The sequence below is a fragment of the Cenococcum geophilum genome (assembly GCF_001692895.1).
Source record: "Cenococcum geophilum 1.58 unplaced genomic scaffold K441scaffold_74, whole genome shotgun sequence".
Lineage (NCBI taxonomy): Eukaryota > Fungi > Ascomycota > Dothideomycetes > Gloniales > Gloniaceae > Cenococcum > Cenococcum geophilum.
In genome coordinates, this window is record NW_027137632.1 from 119,235 (window position 1) to 136,796 (window position 17,562).

Sequence of the window (17,562 nt, forward strand, 5' to 3'; positions counted from 1 at the left end):
ATATAAATAAGCACCCTAAAGTACGCGTAGAGTTCCTACCTGCATATTAGCTGTTATATGCGTAGCTGTTCTACTTCCTTATCTAGCGGATAGAGCTCCACGTGCTTGTTTATTTACTCTATAAGCTTATCTATAATCTCATCCGTAAAGGATGGTCTAAACAACTCGAAAGGGTTGCGTATATTAACGTTAGAAGGTTTAGTAGCCATAGTCGTCCCAATCGTCAATATCCCTTCCGCTGGTGGTGTTTTACGAGAGTTAGACCGTGCATAGAATATTAAAACACCAGAATTAGAAGTACGCGTATTACCTATATAGATTCAATTAATCTATATTAATTAACTATGCCTTTTAATTATACTTCTAATAATATAGACTTTGTTCCACCGACTTAGAAAGCAAAAGAACCCCCCCCCACAGCTGTAGCCGTTGCCCCCCTTCAAGCCTCTGCATATTAAGGATTTTGATAACTATAGCACCCCAAATCTTCCTCCTAACCTTAATCTATACAACCCCTTTGCTATATTTAAGCTCTTCTTTACTAATATAATAATAGATAAGCTTGTGAAGTGGACAAATAAATATACGGAGCTTTATCCTCTAGAGGAAGCTAAGTATATACGCCTATAGAAACCGACAGATAGGCGGGAATTATACGCCTACTTTAGTATGCTAATTTATATAGGCATCACCGTAGAATCTGCCATTAAGGACTACTAGGGTAATTTAGAGCCAGCTGGCGTAGGCTACGTAGTTAAAAACTATATAAGCCTTATAAGATTTCAGCAACTTAATCGCTACTTTAGGTGTACGGATCCTTAGCTAAAGGAAGATTTAATACTATATACTATATTTAACAGAGTTAACGACCTTTCTAAACACCTCCAATTAAGGTATTATAAGCTCTACACCCCCGGAACTTATTTTGCAGTTAATAAGATAATATAACGCTTTATAGGACGCGCCCCCGAAATCGTTAATATTCTATTAAAACCAACACCTAAAGGCTTTAAGGTTTGGGTGTTGGTTAATAAGGGTTATATTCTTAATTGGCTGTAGCACGCCAAAGGTAATAAAAAGGGCCCAGTAGATCTTAATACTACATTTACGAAGAAGGAAGGCTTTTTAAAGACGTAGGCAGCTGTACTTAATCTACTCTCTTAGCGCGATGCGGATACAAATAAGCCTCTCTACCCCCCTAGGCGTTACATTATTTGGCTTAATAACCTATTTATAAGCGTTAAACTTCTTACCAGGCTTTATAAAGAAGGAATTAGAGGTATAGGCACTGTTTAAATAACTAAAACAAAACGCGAGGAGTTAGGTAACTCTAAAGGTAATATCTTAATTAATGCTGGAGGGAGTGGGAAAAAGATTCCTACTAAGCTCTATTATACAGCTTAGCTACCGTAGGGTGTTCTATATAGAGCCACCTTAAAGGACTTAAAAGTAATAGAATTTGCTTAGAAGGACGCCCAAGTCGTCCTTTTTATAAGTATAGTTAATAATAGTAAGAGTTACACCTTGCTTCTTACTAACATTTCCCACTAACGTTATACATCACCACCAGGCTAGAAATCTATTATCACCCCTTAGCGGCGTCCTGCTCTTACTGCTAGCTCTACTAAACAAACGCGCAAGGTATTTAGAAACGCCGTTATTAAAAAGTTGCTAATTCCTACCTTTATAAATAACTACAATTACTTAGGGGTTAATCTTACTAACCAGAGACGATCTTATTATAATACTTAGCGGCCTTATATAAAGACTTAGAGGCCTTTAGCGCAATTTCTTATTAACGTTATCCTTATTAACTGCTTTCTACTCTCCTCCTACACCTCCTTTAATAATACTCGCGATACGCATAAGCAGTTTCAGAAGGATCTTTAGTAGGCTCTATTTAAGCAATCAACTCGCGTCTCGCGAGAGTACAATTAGAAGGCACCAGTTAGATACTCTACGAGTAATATTTTATGGTACCCCATTAATAATTATAAGCTTATAAAGCTGTTTACGAAGCAGAAGTTCTACTCTGCTTATATTAAGGCAGGTAGAGAGACTCAGACGCCGCAGAGAGGACATAGGAAGGCTCTCTTAAAGCTCTCACCAAATACAATTCATAAACCTCATAATAGTAAGAGTTGGAAGAGACCTCGCAGAGCTCCAAGGACTACATTTAGCTGCTCTGTTTGCCAAATTCCGTTCTGTAGAAAGGATGAGTGTTGGCTTCCTCATTTGGAACGACTTAACTCCAAAGATTAAGTGTATATAGCAATTGTATATAGAAATCAGCAGATTCTGCAGCCTCATATTTTTCATCACGGAGCCTTGATCCTATTGATTCTATTGGCCGGCTCTTATCGATAACAGTAGGACGAAATACACCAGTGGAAGGGATAGAGAGGTTCGAATTCGGGCAACGGCTGGGGTTTGGGGAAGCTGTTTTCGCCGTCTTGTTCAAAGGAACGTTATATTGAGTCTACTAAACAAGGTCTACATCAATTCTAGCACGACCGGAAGGCACCGTGGCGATATAATTGATGATTGAATTCTATATAGATAGACGCGTTGTTTGGAAAACAGTGTTCCGCACGGACCACTTACTCTGACGTGTTATAATGGCAAGATGGCCTTAAGCGATTATCGAATCCGAAATGCAGCCGAGGTTTTGACTTAATAAATTGATACACATATCATTTCGCACTCTTATATTTTTATATTGTATATACCCCTTCCATATTGCCATGCTCGCATTGCCGTAAGGCTTTGAATGACTTCTAAAGCAAAGAAGGGCTCTCTCTAATCTTCGCCATCCGAGTGGAGTCAACAGCATTCAAAGTGAATGAGACCATGCCGGACCCAAAGAAGATAACGTAACGGAGCGCGCATGTGGCAATGTCACATCCCATAAGAGAGATAAACCCGTAGGTTAATGAAGGCACTGCGGTCATTTCTTTACAAATTTCGTGTGTGTCCCTGTTGCAATGATTGGCCCCGGCTCCTCATCAATAATTTTGGAAATCGTGGCTGTGGTGAACGCTAAAGTACCACCGACTTTGCTAGCCTTTCCCTCAACCTCAACCCAATCACCTTCGCGTGCTGAAGAAATGTATGTTATGTGCATGTCTGTGCTCACTCCCGTTTGATCGCGGCGATCGTAGGCGGCGATGGCCAAACCGCCGACCCAGTCAATCAAACATGCGGAGACAATGCCGTGAAGGCCACCTTTGGAATTCACGTGGTTTTTGGTCAATTGTAGATGCGCCCGGACGAGACCTTTTGAGGCAAAGGTTAACGAAATTTCTGACAGAAGAAAATTGTAAATGGGACTGTTGGGTTTGTTGCTAGCCCAGACGCGCTCAACATGGGCGAGAGTGTCAGTATCTGTGAGAGCCTTTGATATCTTAGACATTGCGACGGGTTTTCAAGTCTAGCAGGGTTCGTTGAGGAATTGGTAAGTAGTCTCAATTGAAGGAGGATGATGGTAGGAAAGTTGTGGTTAGGATTCGTGCACAAAGATTCTGTTTCGTCATCGGAGGTTCGGCACCATCACTCCGCGGCGCTGAGTGAGATGCAGGTGAAACGACGGCATTGTCGGCAGGGGAGGACAGAGCCATCTAACCCTATTGAAACCCAAAAAAAGCACACGAGAACGAACTCGAGGACTCCAGTCTATACAAATACCCATCAGATGTTCGTAACGACGCCACGAAGCCATGACCGATCCAAATCGAGACACTCCCATTCCAAACGGAGTCGAGACTAAGAGTAGTGAACCGTCTACTATCGCGGATATACCGGAGCATCCCAAGGCTACCCCAGAATTTTCGAATGGGGCGCAAGATTCTCAAGTTTTAGTGCAAGCGCTGACCGATCGCGCGCTTCATTTCCTTGCGACCGCGAGCAATGAGACCCTTGGGGCTTGTCTTGTTGGTCTGGGCGCGACAACGTACCTGGTGCTTGGAAGAATTGGGTTAGTGCTAATTGGAGTTGTCGGCGGAGTTGTTCTTCATGCCACCTGGGAAGGAAACACAAATAATAATGGATATGACCGTGCGCGAGGCGAGGAAGTCAGAAGACGGGAGACGGGTTTGGACGTGGCCCACAGAGTGCTGGATTGGCGGACAACTGTCGCACAATCGAAGGGAGGTGGTCTATACGGCGACTCTTCTATGGATGTGAAACTGTATTCTGGGAAAAACCTCGATTATGCTGAGTTTAGGCCGGAGACCGCTTCAGCACTGAACGAGCTTACGAACGCTGTAATCCGAGATTACGTCAAGTATGCTTTTCCATTACCAGAATCCCTTGATGTTTGGCTTATGAATTCCTAGGTGGTGGTATTCTCCAATACTCCCGACAGAGTTATCCTTTCCATCCGTCTGCCGTCAAACATTAACTGCGTTCATCCTCTCTCTCTCTGCACACCTCTCTCGCAAAAGGCCGGCAGATACCTTCCTCGACTTCGTCACAAATTCATCCTCGATTTTGATTGTATTCTTCAACGAACTGTCCAGCGCTTTGGCAGCTTCTCCAACAACTTCCGCTTCTGATGCGATCGATACGTACCTCCAAACGAAGCCAGACAGCAACCTAGCGGGTGTCTTGGATGCGAAGCACCAAGAGAAGAAATTGGATATGGTTGCAGATGATATATTGCAAAGCTACCTTGAGCCGAAAACGTACAATTGCCGTCCAGCTCATGTATTTCTAAGAGAAATCCTAGCTAAAGTCGTCCTGGAGATGACGATCGCAAACTGTTCAAAGGCCGAATGGATAAACGGCTGGATTGTATATATTCTTGAAGAAGGCGAGCCGGAGCTCATGAATGCTATCGATGCTGGTGTTGAGCACTCCGCGGGCGATCGATTACAAAATGTCACGAATCAGGTTAAAGAGCGCCAAAAGGTTTTGAAGGAGGTTTCGGGTGAAGAAAAAATAAACACAGCGAATCACAGAAGAGTTGTTAGCAGGGCTCAAGAGGCAATGGATGAAGCCATGCGGGAAGCGCAACGTCTAACGCAGCTTATTGCGGAGGAAGATGCCAAAAGACTCCGCGAGCAACAGAACGTATCTAGCACGGGTATTAGTGATGATGTTTCTGAAAGCACGACACAAGATGTAGCGACTCCCACATCCTCGCAAAGTGATATGGCCGGGGATCACGAGAATGAAACAATAGTTTCTGCAAATATGCCAGTAGAGTCACCCTTGAATGAGTCCGCAGAGATCACCAGCGCGCCTTCCCAACCGCCTCAGTCCGCATTTACAAGTTTCGATCAACTTGTTCCGTCACAGCCACCAACAGCATTGCAAGCAAATCAGGAGAAAGTTGCACTTTTGACGCTATACAATGCAAATCTTGCTATCTTCGACGATTCAATGCCAGGAGAGAAAGGTACTATTCGAGCAAAACCAACTGCAGATTACCTTATTCAGATTGAGCCGGCTTCTTCACAGCATCCAGGCTGGATGATATCGAGGAAATTTGTGGACTTCGAGACTTTACATGAGATCCTGCGACGAATATCTGCCATCTCCGGTGCCGCCGGTTTTGCAGAAGCTCATGCAACCTTACCAAACTGGAAAGGTCACACGAAAGCCTCTCTGCGAGGTGAGCTTGAGAGATACCTTAATGATGCTGTTCGCTTTAAGCCACTTTCAGAAAGCGAAGGCTTGAAAAGATTTCTGGAGAAGGACAACGGTTTGAACAGGTCGCCAAATGCATCCAACAAAGGTGGATTTCCCGGTATTGGTTGGCCAACACCATCGGCCTTCGAGAACATGGGGAAGGGAATGATTGACGTTCTAACAAAGGCACCTAAAGAGGTTGCTGGAGGCGGGAAAGCTCTTCTTGGTGGTGTCACAGGAGTGTTAGGCAACGTTGGATCCTTAGGACCGAAAAAGAGTAACTCGGTATCTACTACAAGCAATGCTAACCGCTCTGTAGGTGCCTCGCTTGCAAGGCATGCTCGGGCAGAGAGCACGGTATCAGAACTACCAAGCCATATTAGGACAGAAAGTATTGTATCCTCGTTGCCATCAAAGCGCCAAAGTCAAGATAGCCTTCGAGGCTCTCCGATTGTGGACACCCAACCTGCGCCCATATCCCAAATGGAGCGCCGCCCAAGCTGGAACTCGGAAGTCGAAGCGGACATGAAGCCTCGACCGAGCTCCTCACGATCATCTGTCTACGCAAGATCCAGCCGTGACCACAGCCGGGCTCCGTCTGCCAGAGAAAGTGTGGACCTATCACCCGTCCACGGCGGGGATCAAATCCTTATGCTCCCACCATTACCGTCAGACATTTCTGATGATTATGACTCCCCTAACTCAAATACACATCCTCTCCCATCACGCAAAACCCAACAAAGTGAAGATTCAAACCTTTTACAACGTCCCTCTCGCGCTTCTACTACTAGCCTCTCTATCCCTACTGAAGTGCCTTCGCTACCACCTCGCCGTCTATCCACGGCTTCCACCACCTCCCAACCGCCTCCGAAACCCGCTCGTCCGCCCCCAAAAACCGCTCCACCGCTCTCAGAACAAGAAACCCAAGTCACAATCGAGCTGCTATTTGCCGTAATCAACGAGCTTTATACCATGTCCTCAGCCTGGCAAATCCGCCGCACCCTTCTCAACGCGGCCAAAACCTTTCTCCTACGGCCTGGGAACCCGCAGCTTGAGTCTATCAGGCAGTTGCTTCAATCCACCGTCCTTGATGATAACACTTCCGATGCCGGTGTCGCATTCCATCTGCGTAAGCTCCGCGCTAACACACTACCGACGGAGGAGGAGTTAAAGGCCTGGCCAAAGGAAATAAGCAGCGAGGAGAAGGAGAAGCTTAGGCAGAAGGCGAGGCGGCTGCTGGTAGAAAGGGGCATGCCGCAAGCGTTAACCAGCGTGATGGGACAGGCAGCGAGTGGAGAGGCGTTGGGTAAGATATTTGACTGTCTACAGGTTGAGAAAGTGGCGAGGGGCGTAATTTTTGGGCTGATGTTGCAAGGCTTGAGGGCTGTAACGCAGTGAATTTTATTCAAGACGGATTGAGTTCATAACTGGTAGGATAAGCATATTTATAAGGAAGATATTTGAAAGGCGTTCCGGGGTGCGAACAACGCCGAGGGGCGTATTGAGGTATCCCTTAGCACGGTAATTTGCGTCCTACCGGTATCGATAAGGATTAGAGGAGATAAATTTAGTGCCTGTGCTCAGGAATTCGAATCTTTCATGCACGGACCACTTGCTCGTAGGACGCTACCGTGCTAAGGGATACAGAGCCGGAAGCTCCTCGTTGGTTTGTACGATAGCTTGGTAACGGTTTGCCTGATTGGCTGAATAAGGGCCCCGGGAGAATACAAGGATGCTGTGCTAGATTGTGTTACAATGAGGTAATGCTGAACCTTCAGTAAACAACGCTTCGAGTCGCGTTTAGTGAGGAACCCCAACCGTTTTCCCCGAGTCGAAGACCACTCCTCAGAAGCACACCAGTCACAAGCAAAGTTTGTAGCAATATCATATACAAGATCACTAGTTCCCTTACCTGCTTAGTGCAAATGGGCGATCATAAACTTAGGCTCCGTATACGAAGGGGCTCGTTTTGATCAATTTATCCCTACGCTAAGGTCGCTTAAGTTCACGGCTAGATTTCATTGGGTGTCTTTCGCTAATCCAGATACTTTAGGCCTCGTTTAATAACTTTTTTCCACCTGTGCAATTCCACCGTTTCGACCACCAAAAATTCGAAATGGAACGAACAGGTCAAATAAATCGAACAGGTCAAAAATCGAACAGGTTTGGGCCTTCCGTTTGGTAGATCAACTTGTTTGAATAGCTTAGCAGCTGAAATTGAGGCTCGAAACGGCCGTTTCGACTTCCTTGCGTCTACCGCGATTCTGTGGCCCGAAGTAGTATAGAGTGAGCGATTTCTAGGTCTTGGCAGCGAAAAGGTTGTCGAATAGGTAAAAATTGGAAAGTACCTCTCCTAGGTACTTTTTAACACCTACCTAGCCGTTTTAACGTTAATCTGGCCCATCTATGCACTATCCTATAGAGTAGTAACGTAGTCCACGGGCTAGTGACTTATATAGGCGAGTGACCCACGTTAAAACCCTACCAAAAATTAGAAAATATATACCTTAATATCTTAACAACCACTTAATAATAAATTCTAATAATTTAGATTTAGACTTTTATATATACTTTATAGCTTCTATTAAAGTTACATAGTAAATAGTTTAGTAGTTTTTAAGATATAATATTTTAGCCTTATTTTAGCCCCTAAATTTTAATATCTTAAAACTACTAAACTATTTACTATATAACTTTAATAGAAGCTATAAAGTATATATTATTATTCATTGCTTAACGTCCGATTCGGATCCCTATTGGGCCCACGCGGACTACTCCTTATATATATGTGGGGAGAAAACTCTATTTAAGAAAACCCCGTGATCCATCTCCCCGCCTTTTGGGACTCGCCTACGAGGCGCCTGCGAGGCGCCTGCGAGTCACCTGTGGTGCTCTACTACCTTACTTTTTGACCTCCTTGGGAACCACTGCTGCCGTAATAAGCCTACGGACGCGCTAGTATTGCAAACTTTACTCTACCACTGTAGAGTTATTAGGGGGCGCCCGTTGCTCGCCCCCCTTGCCCTCTATTGCTATTTCCTTTATAACCCGGAACTGGTTTAGTATATTTTAGCTAATAAGCTACTGGGTAACCGCCTTAAGGCCTTTTTATATTAAGAGCAGTATATTATAGTTCTCTATGCTAGCTACTAAGAGTATTGCTTCTTAGTTAGTGTATAAGGGGTATAACAGTATTACGTGTTTTAGTATCTGTTTTGGCCAGCTATATTTGCATCTTAGGCTACCTACTAGGATACCTACCCAGTAGAGCCAGTCTTTTAGTCCTATTATTCCTATTTTTAAGAGTATTACTATTATATTTTCTACCTTTATTAGGCCTTCTTGGAGCCCTAGAGTGTTTACCCCCTATAGCGTTAACTATACTACGGCTTAGGTTCCTCTTGCCTTAGTTAGCCTTTATACCTTTAACTCCTATATACCTTTTTAGCGTTGGTCTAGCCAGTATTATATTATAGTAGATGGTTTCCTAGCGTTCTTTTATGCTTTACTTTAGCTCCTTTCTCTTTCTTACTATTATCTTTACTGGCCTCTTACGCGTTTCCCTTCCTCCTTTATATAGGCTTGGGCCCTAAAGCAGCACTATTCTTCTTCTGCTTTTTTTACCTATTTCTCTAATATATCTTCCCTACTTTGGGGTTATTAGTTTATTCTCCTATAGGGCGCCCTAGGGTCCCTCTATAGTTTATTTAGGCGTGTCTTAATATACTTTATAACATTAGAGTTATATTTATTTTACGCCCTTTATATTGCAGTGGCTTTAATATATAGTTATAGGGGGGGAATATTGGCTTCCTTTTCAAGTAGTGCTATAGCCGTTTACTTATATCCGCCTATTATACTCTAGAGGTAGGCTATTTAGACCTTTTAGAGTGGTTTAAGGAGTAATTTAGGGGGGCCTTTTTTAGATTCTCTAATGGCCCAAATACTAGACCTATACGTTATAGTTGGCCGGACAACTGCTATATATAGTAGTTATAACCTCTAGAAGTATAGACCCTATATAGAATTAATAATCCTAGATAATATAATATATTATACTTAGCCCTTACGGGCCACTTATGCCGTATATACGCTCCACTAGAGCTTACTGTCTACCTATACTCCTAATACCCTTAGGCCCTAAACTAGTTAACCCCTAAAGCCTTAGATATAAATTATATGCTAGAGATCTGCAGATTAGTTGCATTTTCTTATAAAGTAGATTAGCTGGTATTTTTTTAGTAAGAATTAAACTCTATATTGTCTTACCTATTCTATATAGGTGTTATAAGCTTTCTCTAGTATTCTGCAATTCTCTACGGCTGTTAGCCTGTATATAATTAGGTTTATATTATTAATAAAGCCTATCCCCTAGGTTGCCCCTTCCTTAAAGGAGTTAAGTAGGTTGCTTATAAAGAAAAGGAAGAGTATAGGTAAGAGGGGTAATCCTTATAGTATTCCTGTTATAACTATAATAGGGGGGCTCTAGTATTTGCTAAAGACTAGTAATATTTCTTTCTAACCTATAAACCCTTAAATAAATTATATAATCTATTCTGGGAAGCCTTTTACCCTAAGGATATATAGGAGACGCTTATGGGGTACGTTATTATAGGCGCCGCTAATATTTAGGCTAAGCATTAATACTATAAAGTCCCTTCACATCGCCTATGCGGATTTGATGGTGGTAGTAAGTAGCGTAAGTGCTAATAGTATTAAGCGGTTCTTTCTTGCCCCTATTTAGCTTTATAGTAGTAGGTTATATTCCTTAGCCATATCTACTATACGGTCCGCTATTACCTTTTCTAAGATCTTACTAAGGGTGTTTTTTAAGGCAATAGGGCGGTAGCTTCCTGGGATTAAGTAATCTGCTTTACCTTCTTTCCGTAAAACAACCGTTGTTATAGATCTTCCGAGTTACGGGTAGTAGCCTACGGTAAAGTATGCCTTGGCTATATCTATAAGCTAGGGTGCTATAAGTAGTCTATAGGTTTTTAAGGCCTTATTTAGAATCCTATCTAGTCCTAGTGCTATATTATTTAAAAGGCGGTTAATAGTTCTGGCCATTTCCTTTATTGTTATGTCGCTGTTAACCCTTAGGTAAGTTACTGGTGTTTTACCCGTAATATTACTAAGGTCTACTAGAGCTAGTTAAGGGAAGAACCTTTCTATAAGAATCTTTGCCTTCTTATCGTTGTTATTAGTAGCCTATAATTCCCCTGCTCTTTATAGGGGTAGTAGGTATAAGTCTTCTACTAAGCACCCTACCTTTTTCTTTACCTATTTTACTATAGCCTAAAGGCCCTTATTATAGGGGAGGCTTAGGTTAAAAGTATACTCGTTTATAAACCGTCTCTAGTTATTCCTTACTTCTTTCTTTAGGGTATTCTTTAACTGGTTTCTTATATCTTTATATCGTCTCTTATCTTTAGGGTTATAGCTACTTATATATTTCCTTCTTACTTATTATTAGCTAGTAATAAGAACCGCGTATTATATGGACCATACGTATTACGTATAGAGGCCCGGTTTTAAGACTGGGCAGTGCTCTTCTAGCCTATTTTTAATCGCTGCCTAGATCCTTTCTAGTCTTTAGTTAATTTCCTTAGGGGTAGCTAATAAGCCTCGCTTATTTAGAATTAGGTGGATTTCTTCTAGGTCTTAGAGTTGTTGTTTAATTATATTAAGGAAACTGTTTATCTTAAGCTTCCTTATTGCGTATCTTTTGCTACTTAGTTATGCCTTAATATCCAAGTCTAGCTATATCTAGATAGGGATATAGTCTAAGGCAAGTGCCTATTCTTCTTTAGGGTTGCACCTTTTAAGTCTCTAGTATAAGCCTTCGTCTATAAATATAAGGTTAATTATACTTCTAAAGGTTCCTCATTACTATATAGTTACTCCTAGGGGGGTAGCCAACTTAAGGCCTTAGGTGTCTATAGCTCTTAGTAGGCACTCTACCTATTAATTAGCAGCAATATGGATACCCCCCTACCGCGGGTAGTAGAGGTTTATATCTTTTAGTAGGATAAACTCTGTGCCTTCGGTTTCTAGTAAGCTTATTACTAATATAATGTTCTCTGTTTATAGGACCCCTTCAACCCTAAGGTTATATACATTAATAATTTATACCGGTCCCCTATATGTCTGGATTATTATAATTGCAATATCTAGGTTAACTGCCTGCTATAACTATAAAGATAGGCTAATAGCCTTACTAATTATGAAGCACATGCGTGTAGCTGCTTTTAGTTCGTATAAAAGCTAGAATTCTTAGGGGCAGTATATTAATTATATGTAGGTATTATAGTACGGCTCTTATATGGCAAGGATATAGTGTTTCTCTAGGTCTAAACTATCTAGTAAAGGCCTTACAAGATGGTGGTTTGTGTTGCCGCAGTTGTACTATATAATGGATAGGTGGCGGACCCCCGGTAGGGGTCCTTTGCCTTTCCTTTATTCCTTGCTTTTTCTATTTCTACTTTCTCTAAGATGTTTAGAACTTCTGTCTCTTATATCTATACCCTAGTTACTACTTATTTTATATAAAGCTTTCTATTTCCGTGTCTTATGTTCCTACTAGCGCTTCTATATCTGAATCTATTATTATCTCCAGTTCCTCCCCTATTCTTACTAGCTGGCTATATACCCTTTATAGGTTGGCTATAAATGTTATATTTGCCGCGTTAAATCTAATTCTTAATTGTCCTGGTCTTAAGCTTGCTGTAGCTGTCTATAGGGGTCTTCCTATAGGGCGTCCTCTCCCTTATGTCCCCTGTAACCCTTATGTCCCTATACGGTCTAGTAATGTCACGCGGCGCCACTTCTAGCCCGTTAAGGCTTAGGATGGCTAGCCTAGCCCCCCAATACTAAAGGTAGGAAACGCTGGGAAGGCACCTGTGTCCCCCTAGCTTATCGCCTATTGTTTCCATTTGTATAACCTAGCGTGCAGTTATTCCCGCAGCTATTAAGCCCTTACCTTCCGCCTCCTGTATTTAATGCAGTCTTTTCTCTCCTACGCCTTATATGTGCTTCGGTAGCAGTTTGCGCATTTTATTTAGTCTTAATTTAAGCAGTGTCTTACATTATAGGGGCCTGTACAGTGGCCGCAGCACACCTATACTGCGCATATGGATTGGGTGTGTCCCTATTATACGTAGCGGTAGTATCGTTCTAGGCGTAGTCTATAGTTATAGAGCCTTGCGTTATATATAAGGCTATTTATAATTATTCCTTTTTGGATAAGGAGTTTTTGCATTCCTGGTGTATGTGTGCTAACGATAAGGAAGCTATGCGTTTAACCGGCGTCTCCCTGGCGAGTCTCTAGCGACCCTTATATCCTCTCGTTGTTCTCATTATTTGCTTAGTTTGCATTTTCCTATTAAAGCCATTATATTTGGGTAATCTCGAGGCCTAGTATAAGGCGTTCTATATATTTTACTATCTCCTATATAGTTGCTATGTTGTCCGCCTAGCGTCCCTTTTCTACCCTAAGGCTTATAGGAACCGCTAGGACTTCGACTAGGTAGTCTTCGCAAAGCACTTTTATGCCAATACGTTCTCCTAGCCTGTCCCCTGCCCTTACAGCTCGTTCCTTTGCCTGTTAGTCCTTTAGGGTGACTCTAATGTCTCCGCTCCCGAGGTGTCGGACTGCGACTACGTCGTAGACCTCTTTGCGAATCTCCGTAAGGACTTCTAATTCTAATTGTCCCCTAAGCCCCTCTACTTTTTCTGTATTTGGTTATATTGTAATTATATGCCCGGTTATTGTCTTAAGGGGGGTGGGTTCCCTATGCTGTGGAAGCGCGGCTATGGCGGCCCAGGTGCGGTTCGCCGGTAAGGGGGGGTTTTGTTTGTTTTCAATTTTGCTTAGCCGTTGGAGGATTTAATCGAGGGTTTGCTAGAGGGGCGCCTGAGGTTCGCTGGGCTATAAAGTATATATAAAAGTCTAAATCTAAATTATTAGAATTTATTATTAAGTGGTTGTTAAGATATTAAGGTACATATTTCTAATTTTTAGTAGGTTTTTAACGTGGGTCACTCGCCTATGTGAGTCACTAGCCCGTGGACTACGTTTTACCTCAGCGAGCTCAGACGTGAATTTGATTGGAGCGGATGTTCCTTCGGCCCGTTAACAAGTTAACTAACATCTACTAAAATCACGTCTAAGAGCGTTTGGCGAGTTTTGTTAAAAGCATAAGCAAAAATCTTAGTTTTAGCAATTTTATAAGGGGATTTCCTCCACAATATAATAAAATAAAGTCTTTAAAAGTTAATATATAAATTTTAGGGGGCTACTTTATATTATCCCCTCCTAAATTTAAAATTAATTTTGTTAAAGTTAAAATTCCTATTATTAAAAGTATAAGTACTTTTTATATAGGCCTATATAGGCCTATATAAAAATATAAAAAGCCTAAAATCTTATAATCTATAGAGCTTAATCTCCTAAGTAATTTGATATAATTTTTACCTTAAAATATATTATGGGGATATTAATTAATTTTGTTAGGGTTTATAAGTTTTCCTTACTAAAAATGCTTGTGTTTCTATATAAATCTTACTAAAGTGCCTTAAACTAAGAAATCGATCAAATATCCGAAGGAGATTAGCGCGCTAGTGTAATTGATTTCTTGGTCTAAGCTTCTAAGGTAAGACTACGTTAACCCTCTCGCCTCCTTACCTTAGCGAGCTTAGACGTAATTTTTTAGCTAGTTTTATTAAAAGTGTAAGTAAAAATCCTTAGTTTTAGCAATTTTATAAGGGGATTTCCTCTACAATATAATAAAATTAAGTCTTTAAAAGTTTATAGATATACCTTAGGGGGCTACTTTATATACTAATAGCTTTAGAATTATATTATCCCCTCCTAAACCTAAAATTAATTTTATTAAAGTTAAAATTCCTATTATTAAAAAAATTAATACCTTTACTATTACGGAACCCTACCGCAGGGGCCTCTATAGGAGAGCCCCGTGCTCTCGCGTATACTTTACGTATAGCTTATATTAGCTACGCGTAGGTATATTACCTCCTTACGCCCTTAACCCTTACGATTGATCGCATAACGTCTTATAGACTCCTTAAATATATACGCTCTATAGCCACTACCCCCGTTCTATAATATTACGTTACACCTTTTTACTACTAATGCTTAGCCTATAACTAATTCTACGTCTCTATAATATTGTAGGCGCTACTAAAAGCAGTATATCTATAAATTACCTTACTTTATACTTCTAAGGAACCTATAATAGTAAGACGATATTCCTTACTAGCTACTATATTAAACCTAAAGAACAATTTAATACCTATACTTAACCTATAACGCCAATTAATCCTAGGAGAATTTAATTTATTAGCCCTAGCCTTAACCCCTAAGGAGATAAACACTAATAATGTCTTATCTTTTATTAACTATATAACTACAGATAAGTAAACAGAAGGGCTACTACCTATTAAAATAAAAATATAAGACGCCGAGATATTTGCAAAAATGGTAGTATAAGACCCTAATAAATACTACCGCATTTTATAGAACTACTACCTAAAGCTTATATAAGCTAAGATGTATATTACCTAAGATTACGATATTATCTAAGACCTATAAGCTTATAAGGCGCTTACCGATAATATATGTTAAGAAACTAAAGATAACCTCCGCGTGTCTAAACGCGACGTTTAATAGTTAAAAAAGGCTAAGATTGTACTAATTACTACAGTTACTGAAAAAGAAGGCATAATTAAATACCTATAATCTTAGCTTAATAAGTATATTTGTAATAACGCCAGATACCTCTCTACTATATATAACGCCACCTAAGTCTTTATACCCCTAGCAACTTTACCTACTTAACGCTTAACGGAGGGCTAGTGCTAAGCAGCTTTACCTAATAGGAACCCCTACTAAAGCAGCGACGATAAAAGCTATAATAATTGGACTTAAACTGCTACTATAGGGTCTAATATACGCTACCCTAATCCCCTAGTCTTTTAGGGAGACCGTAAGGAATATAGCCACTAAAAGATATAAATCCGCGAGAAACTAACTTAGAGCGCCTGCCTTTTTCCTACAGAAGATATTAAGATTGGCTATATTATTAGGCGAATAAAGGGTATACTATTTAACAGACTCTTCGCCTAATGGGAGACTAGTGGCCCCTAAAAGTGGCAGTCTTACTAAGAAGTCCTTAACGATCTTAACCTAATATACTGCGACTACGACCTATTGGCCACCAACTAAGCTAAACTACGTGCCCTAAAGATAAGCCCTACTAAATTATTTAATGAGTTTTATATTAAATTCTAGGAATATACCGAAGCCCTTGCCTAAGACGATATTAAAGACTAAAAGGATTTCCTTAAAAAAGTTACTTATTGCCTTAGTTACGCAGCCGCCAGCTATAACTATAACGATGTTTATAAGATGGTAGTAGCCCTATAGAAGATTAAACGACGACTAAATTAGATTACTACTGCTAACCCTTACCTAAAGACCTCTTTATAGAAGCCCTCTGGACCTACTAAACCTATATATACTAAGCCACTAACGCCTACTACCTTAAGTACCACTAGAGCCAATATTAACCTCTCTATACTAACCTTTCTGTAAAAACTCCTAAATAGAGAGCGTAAGCTATTCTAGAAACTAGGACGCTACTATAGATGCTATTAAGAAGGCTATTATTACGATAACCCAAACTGCCTAATAGCTAGGTTTAGTACCCGCCGCCTAATACCTAACCTAATGCCCTAAATACTAAATATATTACTACGCGCCACTACTATATAAGACGAAGACGTAGTAATAGTAGTAGAATTAGATATAGAAGCGGAAAACGCTAAGTTTCTACCCTAAGTCGCGGGTTGGGACGCCCTAATAATAGAGGGATTTATATATCGGCCTGCTTAATAGATAACTTAGTAAAGATAAATAGATAGAAATAGATAGTTTTACTTATAATAGGAACTACTACTAAAAAATAATATAAAAGCTGTTCTATAATTAACTGCGAAGCTACTAATAAATTTATAGATACCTAATTTATATGCACTTATAGCCTACCTACCTTACCCCTTACTAAAGCCCGCGCCCTATAACTCGCTAATAGTAGTTCTACTATATAGAAGATTACCTATATAGTATAACTCTACTTAGATATAAACGGGCACTAGAAAGAGCTTTAGGCCTATATTATACCACTTACTAACTACCCTATTATCCTTAAAATAAGCTAGCTTAAATAATACAACCCCGCTATTAACTAGGAAAAGAAAAAAGTAACCTTTAACTCTAAATACTGTAGAGAGACTTGCCTAGGATATAGCCTAGCCGCCTCTATTTACTTACTAGGATATTAACCTAAGAAACCCCTTATTACCCTACCTACGACTAACTACTACTATGTAAGTGCCGCGGCCTTCTACCGTATAGCACGTAGGAAAGGCTAGACCGTTGCTGTAGCCTCCTAATTATAACTATATAAGCTTAATAAAGAATAAGACTATATCCTCTATAGTAATAGGATAGATATAGTTGACCTTTTAGAAGATAACGCCCCTGCGGAACTCCATGGACTTTTACTTTTAGACTTTAAGAAGTTTATAAAGCTTAAAAAAGGACTTACTAATAAGGAACTCTATAAGCTCCTCCCTAAAAGGTACTACTATTACGGACGCTTTAAGTACAATGTTACGACTACTTAGAGAAGAGTCAGAAGAAGCTAGTTAGTTAATACAGGCACGGTCCAGAATAGAGCCGGTAGAACTATGTAATAAGGAATAGTAAGCGAGTCATATAATATTGTACGCAGTATACGCAGTGTATAAAGGGAACGTACGTACAATATGTATAACACGTACATTATATATAAGAAGGATTTTATAGGAGTACGGTTATGTATTTAAGGACCCTTAGTCCCTACCTAGATA

The 17,562-nt window shown here is 40.6% G+C and overlaps 2 protein-coding genes across 2 annotated transcripts; one reads left to right on the plus strand and one right to left on the minus strand.

Moving 5' to 3' along the window:
- Positions 1–2,659: 2,659 nt before the first annotated feature.
- Positions 2,660–3,480, minus strand: K441DRAFT_669640 (Thioesterase/thiol ester dehydrase-isomerase). Its single transcript, XM_067650171.1, has one exon. It carries the CDS (start codon positions 3,410–3,412, stop codon positions 2,948–2,950), a length of 465 nt encoding a protein of 154 aa, XP_067497553.1. The 5' UTR covers positions 3,413–3,480; the 3' UTR covers positions 2,660–2,947.
- A 128-nt stretch (positions 3,481–3,608) lies between these two features.
- K441DRAFT_621792 (uncharacterized protein) lies at positions 3,609–7,523 on the plus strand. Its single transcript, XM_067645977.1, has 2 exons — positions 3,609–4,282; positions 4,335–7,523. The coding sequence occupies exons 1-2, from the start codon at positions 3,717–3,719 to the stop codon at positions 7,027–7,029; spliced, it is 3,261 nt and encodes a 1,086-aa protein (XP_067497554.1). The 5' UTR covers positions 3,609–3,716; the 3' UTR covers positions 7,030–7,523.
- Positions 7,524–17,562: the final 10,039 nt, after the last annotated feature.

Excerpts from the sequence above, each read along its gene's own strand:
- K441DRAFT_669640 (XM_067650171.1), bottom strand. The coding sequence starts at position 3,412 with ATGTCTAAGATATCAAAGGCTCTCACAGATACTGACACTCTCGCCCAT.
- K441DRAFT_621792 (XM_067645977.1), top strand. The coding sequence starts at position 3,717 with ATGACCGATCCAAATCGAGACACTCCCATTCCAAACGGAGTCGAGACT. Across the intron at positions 4,283-4,334 it reads GTAATCCGAGATTACGTCAA|GTGGTGGTATTCTCCAATAC; the intron begins GTATGCTTTTCC and ends ATGAATTCCTAG.